At 37.8% G+C, this 26,130-nt stretch overlaps 1 protein-coding gene across 1 annotated transcript in view; it reads left to right on the forward strand.

Annotated features, from left to right (window-relative positions):
* LOC149834619 (putative GPI-anchored protein At1g61900) overlaps nt 1-26,130 on the forward strand; it is a 47,205-nt gene that overhangs the window by 20,432 nt on the left and 643 nt on the right. The window contains exons 6-7 of the mRNA XM_090010215.1: nt 1,141-1,284; nt 24,895-24,936. Of these exons, the coding sequence (XP_089866341.1) occupies nt 1,141-1,284; nt 24,895-24,936 (186 nt within the window). The remainder of the gene's footprint in view (nt 1-1,140; nt 1,285-24,894; nt 24,937-26,130) is intronic.

Consider the following 26,130-nt stretch of genomic DNA (forward strand, 5'->3'; position numbering starts at 1 on the left):
ATTTGGTGCCTTCATCAACAGTAAATATTAACCCATATCTATCTATCTATCTATCTATCTATCTATATATATATATATATATATATATATATATATATATATATATCAGACAGAAATGAACCTTCATGCGGTTGACATCATCTGACACAAAGGAAGCCCTGTCCAAGTGTTGCACCCACATCGGTGTGTGTGCCATACAGGTGCATTGCACTTTTAGAAGTGTTCATCATGCATAGACACACATGCACACATATAAACAGGTACGTATATATTTATTCTCTATTTAGTTTTCGTATTTGAATTATGAGGTATATTTTGGTCCTCCTGGAAGGACTGATATTCTCCTTTTTCCTCTTTGAATTACGAGGTATATTTTGGTCCTCCTAGAAGGACTGATATTCTCCTTCCTTTTTGGTCCTCCAAGGCAAAAGCTGGTCGACGCAGTATCTAAATTGTTGGGGATGCCAAACCTCTAAATTAATTGAGTTGGGGGATGAGAAGGTTAGAGTTTGGATGGTTGATGAAACCATACTTTTAACACTTTCTTCTAATGAGGCTGGATGATGCCACTTTTTCTGGTTCCCAGCGCTTCAGCAATGTCCAAATTGTGCCAGAAAATTATAATAAATAAATTGATTCTTCCAGCAGGCCAGAAGGAACCAGACATTTTCCAATACTCATATGTCTGTGTGTTCACTGTTGTCACCAATAACAATCTCAGCTGTCCTTTTGAGGCAATTTTTGTGATATTATGGGATTTCTTGTAAGTCTTGAGGAGTTCTCTGCATTAATAAGATAAAAAAATACAAAAGAATGCAAAAATAGATTTTGGCATTTTTTCGAAGCGTATAAGAAGCTAGACAAAGAAAATACATTAAAACCATTGTTCATTCCTAGAATACAGCTAATAATTGTGTCATTTACTTGTTATAAAATTACTTAAATGCCCATGGTGGTGAGAGTCAATGCATAAAACTCTGATGTCATCGTGGAATTTGTTATGGATATAAATTTGTAGTGAACTTGTTAACATCCATTATGGCTATGGAAGTTAACAACTTTTGTAGTTTGTGTGTGTGTACCATGAAATGAATTTTCTCTTTTCTGAGTCCTTATTGCATTTTCTTCCATTTGTCTTAGAATCAGGTTGCCTGTTACCAAGCTTGCCTTCAGATGCAGCACTTGACCACACTTCAGGAATCAGTTTCACGTGCGATCTGAATGACAATATTGCTGCTCCATGGCCATCAGCTTCTTTAGTATCAATATCTTCATGCAATAAATGTATGCTCCTCTTTGATTTTTCTTTTACAGTTTATCTTTAAGCATATCTTAGTATCTGTTTTATTTTATAGATTTTTTCAGCACAACTTACGGGTAACTACCTAGGATTGTAAGACCTCATCTTTCTATAGGTTAGCAGTATTTGGAATTCCTCAGTGACTAAATACCTCTTATTTGGGTATTTTAATAGGCATTCTTTTGCAATACGTAAGTATTCTTTCTGCAGGCGCATGCCAGTGAGATTGTCAGGGCCTTTGGGATTGTTGCATGATTGTATTGACTTTTCTTTGTCAAAATAAGTAACCATGAAAGGTGCTTTTATTTTGCCTTTCTAACTTGACAATAAAGCTTCGTACATCTTTTCTGCCTGTCTTCAAAATGGCAACTCTTAAAGTTGATGTGCATGTGTGTGGTGTATATAGGGGGAAAACCCCTCTTGTATTTCAAGCACTCTCTCAATAAAATCTATATATTGTTTATTCTTTCTCTCTTGCCCATAAGTGGCATTGTGATTGTGTTTGTATCTTGACCCATAAGTGGTCTTTGTTTGTGTGTGTTGTACTTGCCCTTAAGAGGCATTTGCTTGTGTTTTTTTGTATTCCATAAGGAGAATCCATTCAAGTATATGTGAAGGAGGAACGAGAGATCGTGAACTTCATTGCCTTGAGAAGCGTGTCTTCATCTTCATTGTCCCTTCTTTTTCTCTTCTCTCTCTACATCTTATCTTCTATTCTTTTGTGGTGCGATGGTCGAAAAGGAAGTGGTTATAGTTGTTCCTATCAAATTTTATGGGAAAAACTATAATATGTGGGACACTGCTATTAAGCGGATCTTGATTGACAAAGATTTGTAGGAATATGTTGATGGTTCTCTATCAGAACCTCAACCTATTCTCACTAAATCTATTTGAGGAGAGGATGGTGTTAACAAAGAAGAACCCCTTAAGGGAAATGACTCTCTTGGATTAAAAAAAAGGCCTTTTAAGGCATGAGAAATGGGACATGCAAAGGTTTTCTCCCTATTTATGGGAAGTATGTGTGAAGAACCGTGCCGTAATATATTATAATATGAGAGGGCTGATGAAACATGGGTTTTTATCAAACAAACCTACATTCAAAATGATGCCGCCCATAAATGGGAATTGCAAGACAAAATTCATAATGGTAAACAAGGAGAGAAAGGTGTTAGAGAGTACTATGGGACTCTCAAAAGTCTTTGGGACCAAATGACCAAAATAGAGCCTATTTGGGATACCCTTGAAGATGCTTGTCGTAGGAAAAATCAAATTCTTAGTTCGGGCTTATGAGAGGGCTTAAACCTGAATTTGAATATGTTCGAGTTTCAATTATCCACTGAAAGCAAGAGGAACTTCCTTCTTTGCATGAGATTTTAGCCCAAGTATGCATAAAAGAAACAAGGCTAAAATCTATAACTGAATATAAGGAAACCAAGGACAATGTACTAGCAATACCTAGACTCAGTGCCAATACTTATTCCTATAAGCCTCCTCACTTGTACAAGAATAATTCTTGGAGGCGAAGGAGCAATGATAGGAGGTATGATGGAAAAAAATTATTTGTCATAACCCTGGATAACCAGGGCACATCAAATCTTATTGCCCTGAATTAAAAAAGGATACAAAAAGAGTAGCTATCATAGAACTTTCTCAAGAAAACAATAAAGCCTCCAACTCCAATTATAAAGGCATGTTTTCGGAAGCTCTACAACCACTCCTCAAAGGCTCATCCTCCTTAACCGGTGTCGCGGTCTCCTCTTCCTCACCTCCCGGTAAGATTTCTTAGCTCATAGATTCTGGTGTCTCATTTCATATGACCCCTAATAGTTTTGTGCTCTCTGATTGTATTTTTAATTCAAGTAGATCTAATGTTTTTACCACAGATAAATTCTCTCTTGAAATAAAAGGAATTAGAAAATTTTTAAATTCTTCAAAATTTTCTATTTCAAAAGTCAGAATTGTTCCAAAACTTAACTGAAATCTTCTTTCAATTTTCCAAATATTCGACTATGGTTGTAAGGTCTCCTTCACATCTAATGCTATTTAATACAAGATTTTTAGTCCGGCAAGCAGATTGGGGAAGAACATAGAAAAAATCTCTACTACATGGACCGGTTGATCATTCCCAAAGATTCTTTTTGCTTCAATATACAAAAATTGGATATTTTTCTATGGCATCAAAGATTAGGTCATCCTACCATTTCTAAATTATCCAATGTATCTCATTTGAAAAAATTTTGTAATGAAAAAAATCCAATGTTCTGACTGTATTCTGGGGAAAATGAAAGTCATTTCTTATCAAAAGAGGACTTTTGTTGCCTCCAAACCACTTGAATTAATACATTCAGATGTTTGGGGTCCTGCTCCTATTGCCTCTAAGGGAGGATTTACTTATTATGTGGTATTTGTGGATGATTATTCTCGTTTCACTTGGATTTTCTTTCTTAGGCATAAATATGAAGTTTTTGAAACTTTTCATAACCTTGTTAAGAATCTTCTTAAAATCAATATTTTTATATTTGGTCTGATTCAGGGTGAGAATATATATCAAAAGATTTTAAAAATTATTTGAAAAATCATGGCATTTTACATCAAAGATCTTGTGTAAATACGCCTCAACAAAATGGTTTGACCGAAAGGAAACACAGACATATAGTGGAAACCACTAGAACCTTGCTTATATGTAAACATGTTCCAAAATACTTTTGGGTTGAAGTTACACTTTGGTTTATCTCATAAATATACTTCCTTCAACCAAACTTCAAAATATTTCTTCCTATAAGAAACTTTATAAAATTACCGCTGACTATTTCAAAATAAGGACTTTTGAATGTAAATGTTTTGTCCATACAAACAAAAATGATAAACTTTCACCAAGATTCATTCCTTGTGTTTTTCTTGGTTATGGAGAAACCCAAAAAGGATTTAGATGTTATGATTTTAAACATGATAAACTCTATATATCAAGGAATGTTACCTTTATAGAGCAAGAAAGTTTCTTTGATTTAAATATGCCTATTAAAGAAAATAATGATTACTCTTTTCTTTAATTATTTCTTAAATGTAATGATGATATATTAAACAACAATGATGTTAATGATGAACCTCGATCCAGCATCCAGTACGATGAGTCTAATGACATTAACGATGAACCTCTAGTTATCTAATATGAAAGAAGAACGGGTGATAGACATCCAAATGTCTTAGAGCAATATTTTAGCATAGAACCAAGCACTCTTAGAAAATCCACCAGAATACATAGGCCTCTAGATAGATTTGTATCCTATGAAAACTTTTCTCTTCAATATAGAGTTTGTCTAGCTAAGATATTTTCTTACTTTAAACCCTGCTTATACAACGAGGCCAAAAATTGTCTTAAATGGACAAGTGCTATGAATGATGAAATACAAGCCTTAAAAAAATAAAAAACCTAAGATATAAGAAGTTTTCTCATGGAAAGAAGACAATAGGTCGTAGATGGGTGTTTAAAATTAAAACCAAGAGTGATAGAACTTTAGAGAGACATAAGGCTAGACTAGTGTTAGGCTCTGACTGTTAAAATGTAAAACTGTACATATATGTATATATAATAATATTATATATATATATATATAAATACATTTTTAATTTCTTTCTTTTCTGTATTTTTTTTTCTTTATTTTTATTTTTTGTCTTTATGTCATCTAGTTCAGTTTGAACTAGAATGACTGTTGCTAGTCAAGTCCTGTCCAGACTTGACTAGCAATAGAGCTGTTGGACTGACACAGTCCAACAGCTCTTAATAGAGCTGTTGGACTGACACATTCCAACAGCTCTAAATAGAGCTGTTGGACTGTGCCCAACAGCTCTATTGAGTCCTCTTTCAGCTGTGTATATAAAGGGGTGCAGCCCCTCTTGTATTTTACTCCAATGCTTCTTAAGCAATTGGTTTTTCATATCAATAAAGAATACATTTTTATTTTTATTTTGTTTCCAGTTATACCCTTTTTAAGGGTTATGCTTTAGTGTCATTCTTGACACTTGCTCTTGTTAATCAAAGCTCGTGTTTCGAAGATCCCCATTTCATTTCATGGTATCAGAGCCGCGGAAGTACTAAATCTTGAGGAAAAGCTGCCTCGGTTTCCGTGCCCGTTTGCAAAAGTGTTCGCCACTTGAAGAGAAGTGTTTTATCACTTCATTGGAGAAGATTTCACATCTTGTTGTATTGTTTTTTTTTCTTTCTTTCTCATTTTCCTTCTTGTTTCTCTTCTATCCCTATTCTTTCTCTCCTTGTAATCGATGGATGACAATGATAAAGTCACCATCATGCCTATGAAACTAAGCGATACGAACTATGTAACATGGGCTTCAATCATGAAGCACCATATATGGGGAAAAGGCTTATGGGGGATTGTGGATGGTTCCGATTCGGAACCTAAGCTATCTCTTACTAAAAAGGAGGGAGATAAAGATGTCCCTCTATCGGAAGAAGAGAAAATCAAGGCTATTGCCTCATACGAGAAGAAATGGAAAGAATGGAGAATATCTCATGCGAAGATAATGTCATGGCTTATCAATAGCGTTGACATTAAAAAATGCTCAAGTCTTGCCAAATTTGATCATGCCGATAAGGCATGGGAATACCTTAAGAATATGTATTCCCTTAAAGATATTGCACACGTGTGCAACCTCCAAGAAAAAGTTCGAATGATGACACAAGGAGACAAAACTATTCGTGAATATTACAATGGGTTGTCCGAACTTTGGGAAGAACTTTCCCTTTTAGAACCAAAGTGGCATTGTGCCGAAGACATCGAGCTTCGTCAGAAACAACTCGATGTTGAACATTTTTACCAGTTTATCACTGGATTAAGGCCGGAATTTGAAACCACTAAATCGGCCCTACTTCACCGGGGAAAAATTCCTTCTATTGTTGAAACTATTGAAGAGTTAACAATGGAAGAAAATCGTCTCCGGAAAGGTTCTTTAAAAATTGAAGATGATTCCGTTTTAGCCGTGTCTAGACCAGGGAATCATGTTCGATCATATAGGCCTCCTCACTTTAACCGACAAAATGGTGACTATGATAAGAAGAAAGTTATTTGTCATCACTGTCATGAACCGGGACACTACAGGTCACAATGTCCCAAACTTAAGGAGCTGAGAGAAAAAAGAGCTGCAATTGCTGGATCGGAGCCTAAAGATCAGGATGCACCAGTTTCCCTGGCCCAACTAATGGAGATCCTTCAGCCTCTCATCAAAGGTGCCTCTTCCTCATCTGAAGCTTCAACCGGCGCAGCAGCCTCATCTTTTTCTGATTTAGGTAAAATTTCTTGGCTTCTTGACTCTGGTGCATCTTTTCATATGACCCCAAATAATCAAAGTCTATCCAAATGTGTTAAAAATAAAACAAGTGTGTCAAAGGTCTTTACTGCTGATGGGACTTCTCTTGAAATAGAAGGAATAGGAGATTTTGAAAAAATTTATAAAACAAAAATTTTTTTTATTCCAGAAATTAGACATGTTCCCAAATTAAATTTAAATCTTTTATCTGTATCTCAAATTTCTGATTATGGGTGTAATATTTCTTTTTCTTCTCATGGTTGTTGGGTACAGGATCGCCAGTCAGGCAAGCTGATTGGGGAAGGCCATAGAGAAGGAGGACTCTATTACATGGATTTTTTGGAAATGCCGAAGAAAGCTTTTTGTTATAATATTCAAAAAATAGAGTTGGAACTGTGGCATAAGAGACTTGGTCACCCACATATAGCCAAAATCCAACATTTTCCAAATCTAGGGAAATTTTGTAACTCTGAATCATTTGATTGTAAAGATTGTATTCTCGGCAAAATGAAAAGATTACCATTTCAGAACAGAACCTTTTTCTCTTCAAGACCACTTGAATTAATACACTCGGATGTTTGGGGTCCTGCACCAGTAATTTCTAAAGGAGGATTTGTTTACTATGTTATTTTTGTCGATGATTTCTCCTGACATACGTGGATGTACTTTCTCAAACATAAGTCTGAAGTATTTTCATACTTTCAAACTTTTCATAATATGGTTAAAAACAAATTTCAAAATGATATTACTATTTTTCGCACAGATTCAGGGGGAGAGTTTTTATCCACAGATTTTCAAAATTATCTTAAATTGCATGGCATCACACATCAAAGATCTTGTCCTTATACACCTCAACAAAATGGACTGGCAGAACGAAAACATCGCCATATTATAGAAACCACTAGAACTTTATTAATAGCAAATCAAGTCCCTAAAGACTTTTGGGCAGATGTTGCCTTAACTGCCACCTATCTCATTAATAGGATGCCATCTTCTTCGTTACAAAATATCACTCCCATTGAAAAACTTATGAACATTTCTCCAGACTACTCTAGATTAAGAATATTTGGGTGCAAATGTTTCATATTTACTGACAAAAATGATAAACTTTCCCCTCGTGCGATTCCCTGTGCCTTTTTAGGATATGCTGAAAACCAGAAAGGTTATAGATGTTTTGACTTCAAAAATAATAAACTATATGTGTCTAAAAATGTTTCCTTTCTTGAAAAGGAGAGCTTCTTTGATTTTAGAAAATTAAAAGACGTCACTGAGTACTCCTTTTTGCTAGATCTAACATCAACATCTGATGAATATGACCTTGATTGTAACTTTGATGATGACCCAAGAATTATTGATCTTAATGTTGAAAATGAAGAAGTTCATAGAGATACTAGTATTCAATATTCCAGGCGACAAGAGTCTAATACTCCATGTGCACTTGAGAAATATTCTAACATTCCAACTAGACAATCATCCCGAATCTCGAGGCCTCCAGAAAAGTTTGTATCATACGAGTCTTTCTCACCCACATATAGGGCAGTTATTGCATTAATTCACTCATATGAAGAACCATCCACATATTTTCAAGCAAAAAATGATATCAAATGGATAGAAGCCATGAAAGTTGAATTAGATGTACTTGAAAAGGCTTCTACATGGAATATTCAAGATCTTCCTCCAGGGAAGAAAACTATAGGATGTCGATGGGTTTATAAAATTAAAACCAAGAGTGATGGTACTCTTGAAAGATATAAAGCCCGTTTAGTAGCCAAAGGTTATGCCCAAGAATATGGGATTGATTATGAAGAAACCTTTGCTCCGGTGGCTCGTATGACTACTGTCCGAACCTTAATTGCCTTAGCTTCTATCAAAAAATGGTCTATTTTTCAAATGGATGTCAAAAATGCTTTTTTAAATGGAAAGCTAGTTGAAGAAGTATATATGGAACCCCCTCCTGGTCTAAGTATTCCTAAGGGTAAAGTCCTTCGCTTAGAAAAAGCTCTTTATGGACTTAAACAAGCACCAAAAGCTTGGTATGATAGGTTTAGTCGTGTTATGATTGATATTGGTTTTCAATTCTGTTTAACTGACACTGCTTTGTTTATTAAGAATTCTGATGCAGGGATCATTGTGCTTCTTCTCTATGTGGATGATATGATCATCACCGGAAGCGATAAACAGGGAGTTGAAACAATCAAAACACTTCTTAAATCTCATTTTGAAATGACTGATTTGGGCTTGTTGAGATATTTTTTAGGCATTGAAGTTGCTTATTCTCCTAGAGGATATTTATTATCTCAGACTAAATTTGCTTTTGATATTGTTTTCAGGTCTGGTATTACTGATGATAAGAAAGTTGACACTCCAGAAGTTGTTAATGTTAAAATGAAGATTGATGATGGAGAACTTCTTGCAGACCCTACTCCTTACAGACAGCTTGTCGGGGCACTTTCCTATCTATCCATTACCAGACCAGATATAGCACATGTTGTTCATACAGCAAGTCAATTTCAACATGCTCCTACTTCTGTTCATATGGGAGCAGTCATGCGTATTATCAGATACATCAAGTCCTCTCTTTCACGAGGACTTTTCTTATCTTCCTCTTCTTCTCTTGATTTAATTGTATATACTGATGCTGATTGGGGAGGTGATCTCAATAACAGACACTCAACCACTGGCTTTTGTGTCTTTTTAGGGGAATCATTAATCTCGTGGAGGTGTAAAAAGCAGCAGAAGGTATCTCTCTCATCCACCGATGCTGAATACAGAGCCATGGCAACCACGACCATGGAAGTAGTTTGGCTCCGACGACTGCTTGCTGACATGGGAGTTGAAGCAACAAAGGCTTCACAAATGTGTTGTGACAACAAAAGTGCGATCTACATTGCCAGTAACAGAACATTCCACGAACGCACCAAACACATCGAAATGGATTGTCACTACGTCAGAGAGGAATATCTACACGGGATAATTGATCTGCCATATGTCACTTCAGAATATCAGTTAGCAGACCTCTTTACAAAGCCTCTCGCTGCTCTCCGATTTCACTTTCTCTTAGACAAACTTTCGCTCATTGTACCGTAAGTTTGAGGGGGAGTGTTAAAATGTAAAACTGTACATATATGTATATATAATAATATTATATTATTATATATATATAAATACATTTTTAATTTCTTTCTTTTCTGTATTTTTTTCCTTTATTTTTATTTTTTGTCTTTATGTCATCTAGTTCAGTTTGAACTAGAATGACTGTTGCTAGTCAAGTCCAGTCCAACAGCTCTTAATAGAGCTGTTGGACTGACACATTCCAACAGCTCTAAATAGAGCTGTTGGACTGTGCCCAACAACTCTATTGAGTCCTCTTTCAGCTGTGTATATAAAGGGGTGCAACCCCTCTTGTATTTTACTCCAATGCTTCTTAAGCAATTGGTTTTTCATATCAATAAAGAATACATTTTTATTTTTATTTTGTTTCCAGTTATACCCTTTTTAAGGGTTATGCTTTAGTGTCATTCTTGACACTTGCTCTTGTTAATCAAAGCTCGTGTTTCGAAGATCCCCATTTCATTTCACTGACTAGGATCGAGCCGCTTACAATCACAAGATTATACACCAAGGCACAATATAGTCGTTTTACTACTCGACACTCGCAGGTGCGATCAGACACTACGCTTGCAGGTGTCGGCAACAAGGGACACACTGCCTCGTCGGCTAGCGCATGCAGGCGCTATCAGCTCAGCCTGGCTTCACACTCAGGGGAGATCTGAATTGCGGAAGACCTGGAACATAAGCTTAGTTCCCAAACTTCGGCGGATCGTCCGATGAAGGAAATGCTCCTGCGGATCGTGCTCCTTGCGATCTAAAATAGAAAAGGAAAGATGAAATGCTAATGAATCAAATTCCGATTGCTAATACTTGTGATTGCACTTAGCTGGAAACTGAATGTCAGTGTTCAAAACCAAGGCTCTGTCACACTGGAGGCTAGATCAGCTCCGGTCGAAAAGTTCCAGCTGCTCGCCGGACTCCACTTCATTGAGCAGTGACTGAATTCACTCGGATGGCGATCGCGGCTTGCAAGAGTACAGGAATCAATTGGAATCTCTATGAAATCCAAACCTCACTAGCAATTACAATGATCAAGACTGAATCAACGAAAGGAGGAAATCTGATTTAGGGAGTTGAGCGAGAAATGGAAGCGGTGAATGAGGATCCTCTAGTAGCCGACGACAAGGCTCAAGAAGCCAAATCCTCTCATCGAGGCAATCTCCAGACTGGAACCAAAAGTCTGTTAAATTATGTAATCTAATCATACAATGTAATATATATATTATATATATATATAAGGTAATACATATACATATATTAATATATATGTATATATATCTACTTATTATATATAAAATATATATTTCTAATTGTTTAGCCGTAGGGGTAGTTTAGTTTTTTTACAACATATTCTTTTTAAAATATGTTTTTGTAATTTCTCCTCTTATTCTTTTTCTTTTTTCTTTTTGTTATTTTTGTAAAAGGTGGAAAGCACCTTGGAGGGGCCCACCATCTAGTCGTTGGGCCCCTTCCAACGGTCACATTTGTGACCGTTGGAAGGGGCTCCAACGGCTAGAGGTGGAGCCTCTCCAAGGACTCCACCTCCTCTATTTAAAGGTGCTCTCCCCTTGTGTATTTTTTCATGCTTTTGGGATTATAGATCAAGCACCTTTTCAGTCTTATGACTCTTGGGTATGCTTTTGCGCATTTGTGAGTTTGTGTTGTGCTCTTTGTGCACAAGTGTTTCAAGTGTTCTTGTTTTGCGTATGTGTACGCATTTGTTTTCAAGAATATTGTAATATTGTTATTAGTATCTTGTAGAAGATACTTTTACATGGTATCAGAGCTTGGTTGAAGAAGGTGGTTCGTGCTTTTATTTATTTTTGAGTGCCTCGAAAAACGTGCTTTCAAGCTATTGGCATTTGAAGTGGATAACCTTCTTCGGGCAATATTTTGAGTCTCTTTTGTTAAGGAAGGCGTGAAAGTTTCTTGAGGTACGTATTGTTTTTCAACTTCTATCCTCTCTAATGGGCGAAAAAGACTCCCATTTCTCTCTTGGCTTCAAATTGAATGACTCAAACTATCATATTTGGGCCGGGAACATGGAAGCTCAAATAAAAGGAAAGGGTCTTTGGGGATACGTTCTTGGTTCTATACCGGAACCCGAACCAAGGATTACTTTGGTAGAGAAAGGCGAAATCAAAATTCTCGAAGGAGAAGAGAGGAACAAAGCTCTTGAGGAATACTCCAAGAAACATGAAGAATGGGAAATGAAAAATTTCAAGATTCTTTCTTGGATGTTTTCATCAGTTGAAACCAAGATAAATGCCAACATTATTAAATTCAAAAAAGCATCGGAAGCTTGGCATTATCTAGAAAAAATGTACACGTCAAGAGACTTGTCACACAATTATTATCTTCAAAAAAAGGCTTTGACCCTTCAACAAAATGAGATGTCCATAAGAGAATACTTTGCGGAATTGTCGTCCATATGGGATGAACTCGCAATGCTTGAGCCTAAGTGGAGTGGAGAAGCTATTGAGCTTCGATACAAACAATTGAAAGAGGACCATTTTTTTAATTTTTGGAATATTTTTAGACCCAAGTTCGAGCAAATTCGGTCCTCTTTCCTTTCCTCCTTTGTTTCCCCCTCTCTTGAAGATGTCATTACAAAGTTAAGTGGGGAGGAAACTCGTATGAACTTTAGCAAAAACAATTCAAGTGTTCTTGCTACTTCAAGTAATGAAGAAAATGAAGGCACTAATGCCGTAACAAGACCGGGGAGCAATTTGAAAACTTATAAGCATCCTCACTTCAAGAATCAAAATTCAATTAGTCAAAGTGTAAAGGAATATAGCAAGCTTACATGTTATTTTTGTAAAGAGCCGGGGTACATTAAACCTATATGCCCAAAATGGAAGAAAATACTTGCTATGACCATGACATCTCAACAAGAGGAATGACCAATATCGTCAAATGGGTCTCTTTCTCTTTATCAAATTATAGAAGCTTTGCAACCTCTTCTCAAGGGAGGACCTTCCGGAGCTGCTATGTCTACCTCTTCACCCTCCGGTAAGATATCTTGGCTTTTAGATTTCGACGCATCTTTTCATATGACTCCAAGTGTTTGCTCCCTTTCCGAATTTTCTAAAAATCCTCTTTCATCTTTTGTCTCAATGGCGGATGGAACACCTCTTGAAATTAAAGGAATAGGAAATTTTGAAAAACAAATTTTTTTTATCCCTAAAATTCGTCTTATACCAAAATTAAATTTAAATTTACTTTCGGTCTCTCAACTCTCGGATCATGGTTGCGATGTAAAATTCACTTCTGATAAATGTTGGATTCAGGATCGCCAGTCTGGGAGATTGATTGGAGAAGGCTCTAGGAGAGTCAAACTCTACTACGTTGACTTTCTTCAAGTTCCCAAGAATCAATTTTGTAATGTTGTTCAAAACAAAGATATTCATGTATGGCATAAAAGACTGGGACATCCCAACATTGTTAAAATCTCTTATTTGCCTTTTATTAAACATCTTTGTAAAGGAGATTTTGTTTGTAATGATTATATTCTTGTGAAAATGAAAAGTCTACCTTTTTCTCAAAGATCCATGTTTTCAACAAAGCCCTTTGAAATTGTTCATTCCGATGTATGGGGACCCGCTTCTGTGATATCTAAAGGAGGATTCTTATATTATGTTATTTTTGTGGATGATTACACTAGGTTTTGTTGGATATACTTTTTTAAACATAAACATGAAGTTTTTTCAATGTTTAAAACGTTTCATATGATGATTTAAAATCAATTTAATGGAAGTTTAAAAATTCTTAGGTTTGACTTTGGTGGTGAATACCTTTCAAATGAATTCAAGAGTTACCTTGAAAGTTATGGTATTATCCATCAGAAATCTTGTTCGAAAACCCCACAACAAAATGGGTTAGCCGAACAAAAGCATAGGCATATTATTGAAACAACTAGAACATTGCTCATTTCGTAAAACATTTCAAAGAAACTATGGGTTGAAGCCGCCCTTACCTCGGTATATCTTATAAACAGACTTCTAGCGAAAAATTTGAGTAAAATTTCTCCTTTTGAAAAGTTGTATGAAAAAGAACCTGATTACAGCAGGTTAAGGGTGTTTGGATGTAAGTGCTTTGTCCTTACAGATAAAAATGATAAGCTTTCCCCAAAGGCCATTCCGTGTGCCTTTCTTGGTTATTTCGAAACCCATAAGGGTTTTCGATGTTATGACATTAAAAATGACAAACTTTATGCTTCCAGAAATGTGAGTTTTTTGGAAAATCTTAGTGGTTTTGAAAGTCCAAAATTACATAATGAAAATGTTGATTATTCTTTTTTGTTTGAACTATTAGCCAAAGATGATGATTCTAGTGATGAGTCAAATCAGAATGACTCAAGTGATATTGATATTGAGGAAATCATTTCTCCGCTTTACTCCTCTCACCAATCTATTGACGAAGGGCCATCTAGAGATCCCATCACCTATACTCATAGAGATAGGAGCACTTTTAGAAGTGCTCTTAAAAGATATGATGATAGTCAAACTATTCCTCAAGGTGAGGAAAATCTTCATAAAATCGAAAGACACAGAAAAGCTCCTTGTAGGTTCATATCATATGATTCTTTTTCACCTAGATATAGAGCATGTCTTAGTGCCATTCACTCCTACATAGAACCTAGAAACTTTGCAGAAGCTAGTAAAAGTCCTGAATGGATAGTTGTGATGGAAAGTGAACTCGAAGCTCTGAAAAAAGCTAAGACATGGGAATTTCAAGTTCTTCCCAAGGGTAAGAAAACAATAGGGTGTAGATGGTTTTTAAAGTTAAAACTAAGAGCGATGAATCTCTTGAGAGATATAAGGCTCGATTGGTTGCCAAGGGTTATAGTCAAGAGTATGGGATTGACTATGAAGAAACTTTTGCGCCTGTGGCCCGAGGTCACTGTTCGATGTCTCATCACTGTTGCATCAATTAACAACTGAAACATCTATCAAATGGATGTTAAGAATGCCTTCCTGAATGATGATTTGAATGAGGAAGTTTATATGGATGCTTCACCTGGAATGGAGACTCCCAAAGGAAAAGTGCTTCGTCTTAGGAAAGCGCTCTATGGCCTAAAACAAGCCCCTAAGGCTTGGTATGATAGGTTTAACTCAGTAATGTTGGAAACTGATTTTTCTTCTTACTTTACTGACATTGCTTTGTTTGTTAGAAAATTCAATGCAGGGATTGTGGTTTTGCTGTTGTATGTGGATGATATGCTCATCATCGGAAGTGATTCTAACGAAGTTAAGGGTATAAAATCAATTTTAAAAGATAAATTTGAAATGTCTGACTTGGGTTTTCTAACTTATTTTTTGGGAATTGAAGTAGCATACTCTCATAGAGGGTATTTCTTATCTCAAACTAAGCTTGCTTTTGAGATCATTGATAGATCAGGTATTACAGATGAAAAGGTTTGTGAAACTTCTACCATAGTGGAAACTAAAATGAAGATTGATGATGATGTTCCTCTTTCGGATCCTACTCTCTACAGACAGCTTGTAGGATCATTGATGTATCTGAGTATTACCAGACCAGATATCTCTTATACTGCAAGTCAGTTTCAGCATGCACCAACATCTGTCTATATGAGTGCTATCTTACAAATCATAAGATACATTAAGGGTACTCCAAACAAGGGAGTTTTTCTATCCTCTTCGTCTAATTTAAAGTTAATTGCTTATACTAACTCTGATTGGGGAGGTGGCCCAAATAACCGTCACTCTACCACTGGTTTTTGTGTTTTCTTAGGAGATTCGCTAATTTCATGGAGATGCAAGAAGCAGCAAAAAGTGTCTCTATCATCAACTGAAGCCGAATATTGTGCCATGACAACTACTACCATGAAAATTGTATGGATTCATCAGTTGCTGGAAGATATAGGGATCACAATCGAAGGACCTACCAAGCTATGCTGTGACAACAAAAGTACAATTTATATTGCTATGAATCACACTTTTCATGAGCGGACCAAACACATAAAGATGGATTGTCACTATGTTCGTGAGGCGTACCTCAAAGGAGTCATTGACCTTCCATATGTTACGTCAGAATATCAGTTGGCGGATTTCTTCACCAAAGCTTTGTGTGCTCTGCGCTTCAACTTCCTTCTTAGCAAACTCTCAGTCATACTGCCCTAAGTTTGAGGGGGGGGGTTAAATTATGTAATCTAATCATGCAATGTAATATATATTATATATATATAAGGTAATACATATACATATATTAATATATATGTATATATATCTACTTATTATATATAAAATATATATTTCTAATTGTTTAGCCGTAGGGGTAGTTTAGTTTTTTTACAACATATTCTTTTTAAAATATGTTTTTGTAATTTCTCCTCTTATTCTTTTTCTTTTTTCTTTTTGTTATTTTTTGTAAAAGGTGGAAAGCACCTTGGAGGGGCCCACCATCTAGTCGTTGGGCCCCTTCCAACGGTCACATTTGTGACCGTTGGAAGGGGCTCCAACGGCTAGAGGTGGAGCCTCTCCAAGGACTCCACCTCCTCTATTTAAAGGTGCTCTCCCCTTGTGTATTTTTTCATGCTTTTGGGATTATAGATCAAGCACCTTTTCAGTCTTATGACTCTTGGGTATGCTTTTGCGCATTTGTGAGTTTGTGTTGTGCTCTTTGTGCACAAGTGTTTCAAGTGTTCTTGTTTTGCATATGTGTACACATTTGTTTCCAAGAATATTGTAATATTGTTATTAGTATCTTGTTGAAGATACTTTTACAAAGTCTTAAGCTTTATTGATGACAAATCACAATTACAGAAACTATTTAAAAACTCAAAATGATCGAATGCCTAAAAACATTATTCAAGCACTATTTAAACTGACTCCAGCTTGGTGCCACAACCGGTTTGGGTGGCCCCAACTTCAAATCCTCTGGCTGACGTCTCTATTCTTACTGCTGAAACCATTAAAACCTTCTTTGAGCACATGCTGAAACTTTATCCTGCCCTCTTAGCTGTTCTGACCGACTTGAGCTGATCGACTGAGCTCCCTTACTGCACTTGGCTCCTGTCATGGGTTTTCGGCTGGTTCTTCATTGCCATCTTTAGTGAGCCTCGCATCAATCCCTCCCTCTTGAGATTGTCCTAGTCCTCTAGGGTGGAAGTCTGGATACCTGTTCTTCATATTATAATCCCACTCTCAAGTGGCGGATGCTTCACCTTCATTGTCCCATTCGATTAGAAAATTTTGAATTTTCCTTATTTCTCTTCGCACCAATTTGGATTTTATAATACTTGTGGGCTGCCTTGTGATAGGCTCTATCACTTCTTCGTTTGGAGGATGCCCATAATATGGCTTTAATCGAGAAACATGAAATACCGGATGGATGCGCACACTTGGAGTTAATTTCAACTTATAGGCTACCTCTCCAATTCTTGCCTTAACTTGGTAAGGACCAAAGTACTTGGGTGAAAGCTTAGTGATGGGGTTTTTGCTTAACGAGAATTGTCCATGAGGGATTCGCTTAAGCCATATCCAATCACCAATTTGAAATTCCCTATCCTTCTTTTGCTTATTGTAAACTTGTTGCATTCTATTTTGAGCATTCTCGATATTTCTTTTTAAGATCCTTAGAATCTCATCTCTTGCCCTCAACTGCTTGTCAATTAAAGATATATTGGTCGTCCCTTCTTCGTATAAAAGAGTTTGAGGAGGAGGTCTTCCATACACTGCTTCATATGGTATCATTCCCGTAGTGGTGTGAAAGGAGGTATTCTAACACCATTCTGCCCATGGTAGATATTTCATCCAATCTTCTTGCTTCTCACTTGTGAAACATCTCAAGTAAGTTTCAAAGAGTTCTATTGACTACCTCAGTCTGCCCATCCGTTTGAGGATGACTTGCCGTGCTAAAACACATTTTGGTGCCCATCAAAGTGAAATATTCCTTCTAAAATCTACTAAGGCCATATCTCTATCACATGTAATGGTCTTAGGCATTCCATATAGTCTAGCCACATTTTGCAAAAAAACTTTTGCCACCATTTTGACTGTATAAGTACTTCGTAAAGGTATAAAGTGAGCACCCTTGGAAAGACGATCTACTACCACAAGAATTACCTCTTTCTTTTGTGAAGATGGTAACTTCTCAATAAAGTCCATACTTAAGTCCGTCCATGTATGTGAGGGTATAGGAAGAGGTTGAAGAAGATCGGAAGGTCTAATTCTTTCATATTTGCTTGCTTGACATATTTGACAATACTTCACATATTTCTTTATATCTTTTTTCATACCGGCCCAATATAGTTCATTTCTCACCCTTTTCCAAGTTTTATGAACTCCTTCGTGACCTCCCACTCTTGAGTCATGAAAATGTTCCAATACCTCTTTGATAAGTGAAGAGTCACAAGGTATAACAATTTTATCCTTGAAAAGTAGTTTGTCTCCCTTTACCATGAAAGAAGGATGATTAGTCGGGTCTTCTCGCAACTCATGTATGATCCTTTGGATCTCTTCATTCTCTATTTGCGCTTGACTAATTTTTCCCATGAAAGAACAAGCAACATTAGAGATGACCAAGAGAGAGTCATCTTCCATTCTTCTTGACAAAGCATCAACAACCATATTTTCTACCCCTTTTTTATACTTGATTTCAAAATCATAACCCATAAGCTTGGTAAGCCACTTTTGTTGGAGAGGAGTAAAAATTCTTTGTTGCAAAAGGTATTTAAGGCTTTGGTGATTCATTTGAATTAGAAAATGCCTTCCAAGTAAGTAAGGCCTCCATTTTTCTAAGGCCAAGACAATAGCAAGGAGTTCTTTTTCATAAGTCGAAAGGCTCTTGCTCCTCCCGAAGATGGCTTTACTCAAATAAGCCAAGGGACGTCGCTCTTGCATGAGCACGACTCCAATCCCAATGTCGCAAGCATCGGTTTCTAAGACAAAGACTTTGTCAAAATTGGGTAAGGCAAGAACCGGTGCCTCTATCATAGCTTGTTTTAGCTTAAGGAAAGCTTGTTCTGCTTCACTATTCCATCATCAAGCATTCTTCTTTAACAAAGCCGTGAGAGGTTGAGCGATGACACCATAATGTCTAATAAATCGGCGATAGTAACCAGTGAGGCCTAAACACCCTCTTAAGGCCTTAATGGTGCGTGGAGTTGGCCAATTTGCCATAACTTCAATTTTTTCCGGATCGGCACTAACTCCTTCACTTTCAACCATGTGTCTAAGGTATGACACACTTACTTGTCCAAAGCTACATTTACTTCGCTTGGCCAAGAAAGTATATTCTCTTAAAATCTTTAACACAATTCATACATGTTTGAGATGGTCCTCTCAACTTGCACTATAAACCAAAATGTCGTCGAAGAAGACTAATACAAACTTCCTTAATAAGGGTCAGAATATGTCATTCATGGTTTTTTAGAATGTAGCCGGAGCATTAGTCAACCCAAATGGCATGACTAAGAATTCATAATGACCATCATGAGTACGGAAGGCGGTCTTATGAATGTCTCCATTTGCCATTCTAATTTGGTGATAACCGGCTCTTAAGTCAAGCTTTGAGAAATATTTGGCACCATACAATTCATCCAACAATTCATCGATGACCGGAATTGGATGCTTGTCTTTGTAAGTCACCTTATTAAGCGCTCTATAATCGATGCAAAAACACCATGAGTTGTCCTTGCGCACAAGGAGAACCGGCGAAGAGTAAGCACTTGAACTTGGGCGAATGATGCCACTCAAAAGCATCTCTTGCACTAATTTTTCAATTTCACCTTTTTGTGCAAAAGCATACCAGTATGGTCTTACACTTATCGGCCCTTGTCCTTCCACAAGCGGAATGCGATGATCTTGGGATCGGGAATGAGGCAACCCTTTAGGTTCTCCAAACACATCTTGGAATGACTCAAGTAAATCATTCATTTCTGACGGAACTTGTTTTTCTAACTTAAGCTCTCCTTTAGATGTAAGTGGTTGGGCCAAACATATAAAAGCCATGTGAATAGCTCGGAAAATTTTTAATGCCTCTTGGCTATCCACAAGTTCTCCCTCCAAAGCGTTATTAGCTTTTAAACTTGTAGGTTTCCCGACTTTGGCGAATGTCATTTCCATACTTGTAAAGTTCCACATGACGCTCCCAAGTGAACGTAACCAACACATTCCGAGCACAACATCGGCTCCATGCTTTAGTAGAACAAATAAGTCCAATTTGAAATGAGAGCCTTGGAGGTTAAGCTCAACATCCGTGCAAAGGTGAGCACACTTGAGGTGGCTCCCATCTCCAATGATAACATCGAACTTTGGATATTCATGAGACTTGAACTCAAGTTTAGACACTAAGTCATCCCTCACAAAGTTGTGGGTAAACCTCGTGTCTATGAGCACTTCCACTTTCTTGCCACTAAGAATACTGGAGACTCTCATAGAATTAGGAGTGGCTTTGCTTCCCAAGGCATAGCAATGGCCAATCGGTCCTTGACTTCCGTCAATTTCCTCTTGGTCCACTTCTTCTAGGGAATCATCATCTTCTAAGTCACTCTCTTCTTCTTGTGGGGTTACAAACAAACACTTGAGTGCCTTGCATTTGTGACCGGGCATCCAATTGCTTTTGCAATTAAAGCATAGCCCCTTCCTGCGTAATTCATCCATCTCTTCTCTCGAAATACGGTCTACCTTAGACTTGGGAGAATCTCTAAACTTGCTTCCCTTGTTAATTGGGGATTTTTGAGAAAACTTGAAATTGGAATTTGAATTCCATGAGCCCTTGCGCGTCCCATGCATCCTATTATATTTTTCTTTAATAATTCGAGCGTGAAGATAACATTCTTTAAGTGACTTGGGATTTTGAGCTAAGAGCTCACGACGTATGTCATCTTTAAGGCCTCCTATGAAAGAGCTCAAGAGTGCTCCTTCGTTCCATTCTTCACATAGGGAACATAAGTCTTCGAATTGAGCTTGATATTCTTGCACGATCCTCATTTGACGAAGTTGTTTCATTTTGACCCCATGGTTGATGAAAGGTGTAGGACCAAATCTTTTGATGATTTCGTTTTCAAGAATTTCCCAAGTTGGATATCCATTCCTTTGATCGAACTATCAGAACCATCTAAGATCCTCGCCCTCAAAGCTCATGATGGCACATCTAACCATGTGCTCCCACCTCACGTTACGACTTATAAAAAACTGTTGTGCCTTATAAAGCCACTCTATGGGGTTTTTTCTCGAAAATATAGGAAAGGGAAGCTTCACCGACCTCGAAAAGTTTGCTTCAAAGTTACTCTCACCATTCCCATATCGCATGGTACGATTATTGTAATTCGCCCTATGGTCATACTCGTCAACTCCATCTTCATTCATATAATTGTCACGCGAAATTCTTTCATTACTTCCCTCATGGAAGAAACACTCATCATGTCCCTCGCGTGTAATGGTCTTACCAACGCGATCAAAGTTATCATCAAATTCCTTGCGTTGCGCACATTGAGGGTATTGCGTGGCTGCTGAGCATCTCGGGTGTTAATATGACCATCGCTATCGTATTCATGGCGCACATCCCATCCGACTCGCGCGGCTCGCGTATCGTAGACGTCACAAGCATCGCGCGCCTCACGTGTGTTGCGCACGTTAATAGCGCCATGCTTGTTCCGCGCGTTACGCGGCTGAAGACGCCACGAGCATCACGCACATTGTGCGTGTTGAGAGCATTGCGAACCTCTCGTGCGCTGCGTGCCTCGAGAGCACCACGCACACCGACGATGCAGCACATGTTAAGGCCGCCGCGCATGGCATAGTCGTCTTGTGCGTCAAAAACACAACCTACGTGTTGTGCATTGCCAGTGTAGTGCGAGTAGTGCGCATCGTCGGCCTTATTATCGTTTCGCGCTTCCTGCATAGGCAGCCTTCCCGGTGTGCGTTGCACATTCTCATTAAAATTTTTACCTGGCAGATTCTGCGCAAGGCTAGCTGATGGCTCGCCTTCGAGGTTGTGGCCTGCAGACTGTGGACTCACAATTGCCGCTTCCGGTTGCAGTTTTTGTTTTCCACTGACGCGCATGTGCAACAACAGCTCGGACATCTTCTCAGCCATGTCCAGCTGTAAAGCCGTCAATTTAGCATCAAACTGATCCATCTTGCTTTCAACGGATGTTGTTTGGGTGATGCCGAGCTCGTGCTTTTCCTCGAAACGTTGTTGTAGGGCGTCCAACACATCTTCTTTGAAGGGCGTATCTTTCGGCAGTATGCTTTGATACCAATTGTTAGGCCCTGACTAGGATCGAGCCACTTACAATCACAAGATTGTACACAAAGGCACAATATAGTCGTTTTACTACTCGGCACTCGCAGGTGCGATCAGAAAATACGCTTGCAGGTGTCGACAACAAGGCACACACTGCCTCGTCGGCTAGCGCACGCAGGAGCTATCAGCTCAGCCTGGCTTCACACTCAAGGGAGATCTAAATTGCGGGAGTTTTGCTAGACCTGGAACATAAGCTTAGTTCCCAGACTCCGACGAATCGTCCGATGAAGGAAATGCTCCAGCGGATCGTGCTCCTTGCGATCTAAAATAGAAAAGGAAAGATGAAATACTAATGAATCAAATTCCGATTGCGAATGCTTGTGATTGCACTTAGCTGGAAACTGAATGTCAGTGTTCAAAACCAAGTCTCTGTCACACTGGAGGCTAGATCAGCTCCAGTCGGAAAGTTCCAGCTGCTCGCCAGACTCCGCTTCATTGAGCAGTGACTGAATTCACTCGGATGACGATCGCGGCTTGCAAGAGTACAAGAATCAGTTGGAATCTCTATGAAATCCAAACCTCACTAGCAATTACGATGATCAAGGCTGAATCAACGAAAGGAGGAAATCTGATTTAGGGAGTTGAGCGAGAAATGGAAGCGGTGAATGAGGATCCTCTAGTAGCCGGCGACAAGGCTTAAGAGGCCAAATCCTCTCATCAAGGCCATCTCCAGACTGGAGCCAAAAGTCTTAAGCTTTATTGATGACAAATCACAATTACAAAAACTGTTTAAAAACTCAAAATGACCGAATGCCTAAAAACATTATTCAAGCACTATTTAAACTGACTCCTGCTTGGCGCCACAACCGGTTTGGGCGGCCCCAGCTTCAAATCCTCTGGCTGACGCCTCTATTCTTGCTGCTGAAACCATTAAAACCTTCTTTGAGCACATGTTGAAACTCTGTCTTGCCCTCTTAGCTGTTCTGACTGACTTGAGCTGATCGACTGAGCTCCCTTACTGCACTTGGCTCCTGTCACGGGTTTTCGGCTGGTTCTTCATTGTCATCTTTAGTGAGCCTCGTATCACTAGTGACCAAGGGATACTGTCAAGAATATGGTATAGATTATTATGAGACTTTTGCTCCAATAGCTAGTATGACTTCTGTCAAAACACTCATAGTTTTAGCTGCCATTAGATGTTGGAATATTTATCAAATGGATGTCAAGAATGACTTTCTCAATGGTGAATTGAAAGAAGAAGTTTATATGAACCCACCACCTGGATATGAAGTTCTTGTTGAAAATGTGCTTTACTTAAGGAAAGCCCTTTATGGTTTGAAACAAGCACCTAAAGCCTGATATGATCATTTTAGTTCTATTATGGTTAAACTAGGTTTTACTTCCTGTTATACTGGCACTGCTATGTTTATTAAGAGATCTGATGCAAGTATTGTTATCCTTCTTTTCTATGTTAACGATATGATCATCATTGGAGGAGACAAACAGAGAGTTAATTTTATTAAAAAAAAATTAAAATAAAGCTTTGAAATGATTGATTTAGGCTTTCTTAGATACTTTTGAGGGATTAAGGTTGCATATTTCGCTCGTGGCTATTTTCTAACTCAATCCAAGTTTGATTCTAAAATCGTAGACACGTCTGAAATTACATATGAGAAAAGGGTGAACATTTCTGAAGTGATAAATGCAAAAATGAAGATAGATGATGGCACACCTCTGGATGATCTTAATCTTTACCGTCGAATGATTGGGGCCCTCACATACTTGACCATTACCAAACTTGATATAGTACATACAACTAGTCAATTTCAGCATTCCCCTACCATTGTGCACATGAGTGACGTTATGCGTATCATTAGATATTTACAAAATTCTGTATCTAAAGGGATTGTTTTGTCTTCCTCCTCCCCATTCAAATTAATTGCTTATATTGACTCTGACTGGGGAGAAGATCCTAATGATAGACACTTAATTACAGGTTTCTGTGTGTTTATAGGTGACCCATTGGTGTCCTGAAAATGCAAGAAATAGCAGAAGGTGTTGTCATCAACCGAACTGAGTATTGTACCATGGCCACCACAACATCTGAAATAGTGTAGTTGAGAAGATTATTGAAAGACATGGGGGTGCATATGAATCACTTTCAAGGTTATGCTGCGACAATAAAAGCGCCATCTACGTAGCCGACAATCACATGTTTCATGAGCGCACCAAACATATTGAAATGGATTGTCACTATGTTCCTGAAGAGTACCTGAAAAAGACTATCATCTTGCCTTATATAGCATTGGAGTTTCACTTGGACGACTTCTTTACGAAAACTCTTCATTCTCTCTGGTTCCATTTTTTGCTTGTCAAACTTTCAGTGATTACACCGTAAGTTTGAAGGGGAGTGATAAATTATATATATATATTTTCTTGATGTAATAAGTAAAACCCATTAAGGGTATTTTAGTCATTTCACCTTATGTAATTAGTTGTGCACATTAGAAGCTATTTTTCTTTTTCTTTTTTCTATTTATTTAACATAATGCCCTTTAGCTAAAAGCTAAGGGCATTATGGTCTAGATCCCATAGATTCGTTGGGACCTCCCCAATGGCTCTATTTCGAGCCGTTGAGGTGGTCCCGATGGCCTCTATGCATGTGTGTGGTGTATATATAGGAGGCAAACCCCTCTTATATTTCAAGGACTCTCTCAATAAATCTATATATTTTTTATGCTCTCTCTTACCCATAAGTGGCATTGTGATTGTGTTTGTATCTTGACCCATAAGTGGTCTTTGTTTGTGTGTGTTGTACTTGCCCATAAGAGGCATTGGTTTGTGTTTCTTTGTATTCCATTACAATTTCATCTATTTAAAATTTTTTCTTATAGTTTTTTTACCATTAATATGCTAGTTTTTTTACCATTAATATGTTTATACTGCAGCAATTTCATTACCAGCACTTCCGGCAGCAACATCTCAGAATGGTAAGCTGTTTTTTCCTTTTCTTCACCATCCCCACTGATCAACATAATTCTTATCAAATTGTATACCATCACGGTGCATCATTCTGTTTGAGATGGTCTTGGATCTGTGTACTAGATTCTGTATGATCATATCCTAGGTGGATTTCTTCCAATAAAGGTCATTGATCCAGAGCATGTTATTATGTCTTCATGCAGTGGAGGAACCGCTTTGGCCTCATTTGGTTGACATGCAAAACCAGGTTTTCAACCTGGTTTTGGGTGTTAAACCAAGTTTTACCTAGGAAACCCATTAGAATATCTATATTGGTTAACATGCCCAAAAAGTTTCGTTCTTGATTGCCTTGCAAAGTTTAAAGAGATCATAATTGCACTCTCTTGCAATGCTGGAAGTAAACACCAATAATGATGTTATGCGTCCTTGTTTTTTCATTCATTCCTCTGTATCATATATTTTAATATTGCTCAACTTTTAGGATAGTGTGGCTGTAGTGTTGTTTCTGTTGATTTATACTGCATGGCAGAGGAGATTTAGTAACTTATAATTTGTGAGGACTGCTGTTTCTATTTTCCCAAAGGATATTCATCTTCACAAATTAATGTGTGCTGCACTGGGATTCTTTTCAATCTGATTTTTTTTTTCATGCTGGAAACATATCTTTATCTTTATCTATGTGCTGATTGTGATAATTTTTTATCTGCCTTTGTTATGTATTCTTCATGTTACAGCTGCCTACTATTTCACTAATGTGTGAAAAATATATAACCTGGATGTAGAAACATTTGAAAAAATGAGACAATTTGGGCATTTCATTCACATGTATATTATTTGGGCTTATGCATGAAGGCATATTCATAGGTAGGGATGTAAACTGTTAGGGTGTAACCGATACCCGACCCAAATCCAAGTCCATTAAGCGGGTTTGGTAGCCAAATCTGAATCTGATTTATAATTTGATCCGGGTTTAGTATTAAGTTTTGCATTCAAACCCGAATCCGACTAAAAACCTGACCCAATTAAGTGTAAATACCGGGTTTTAAGTTAGTCGGATCCGGGTTTGGTTTATCTTTTTCCATCCGAATCCAAATCTGACTCCGAACCCGATTAGGCTAAGCCCGATTAAGTCAGACTTGGTAATGCCTAGATCCGACCCAAATCCGAACCTATGACATCCCTATTCATAGGGCTTGTGCAAT

The sequence above is a fragment of the Nuphar pumila genome, chromosome 6 (assembly GCF_984573655.1).
Source record: "Nuphar pumila chromosome 6, dmNupPumi1.hap1.1, whole genome shotgun sequence".
NCBI lineage: Eukaryota > Viridiplantae > Streptophyta > Magnoliopsida > Nymphaeales > Nymphaeaceae > Nuphar > Nuphar pumila.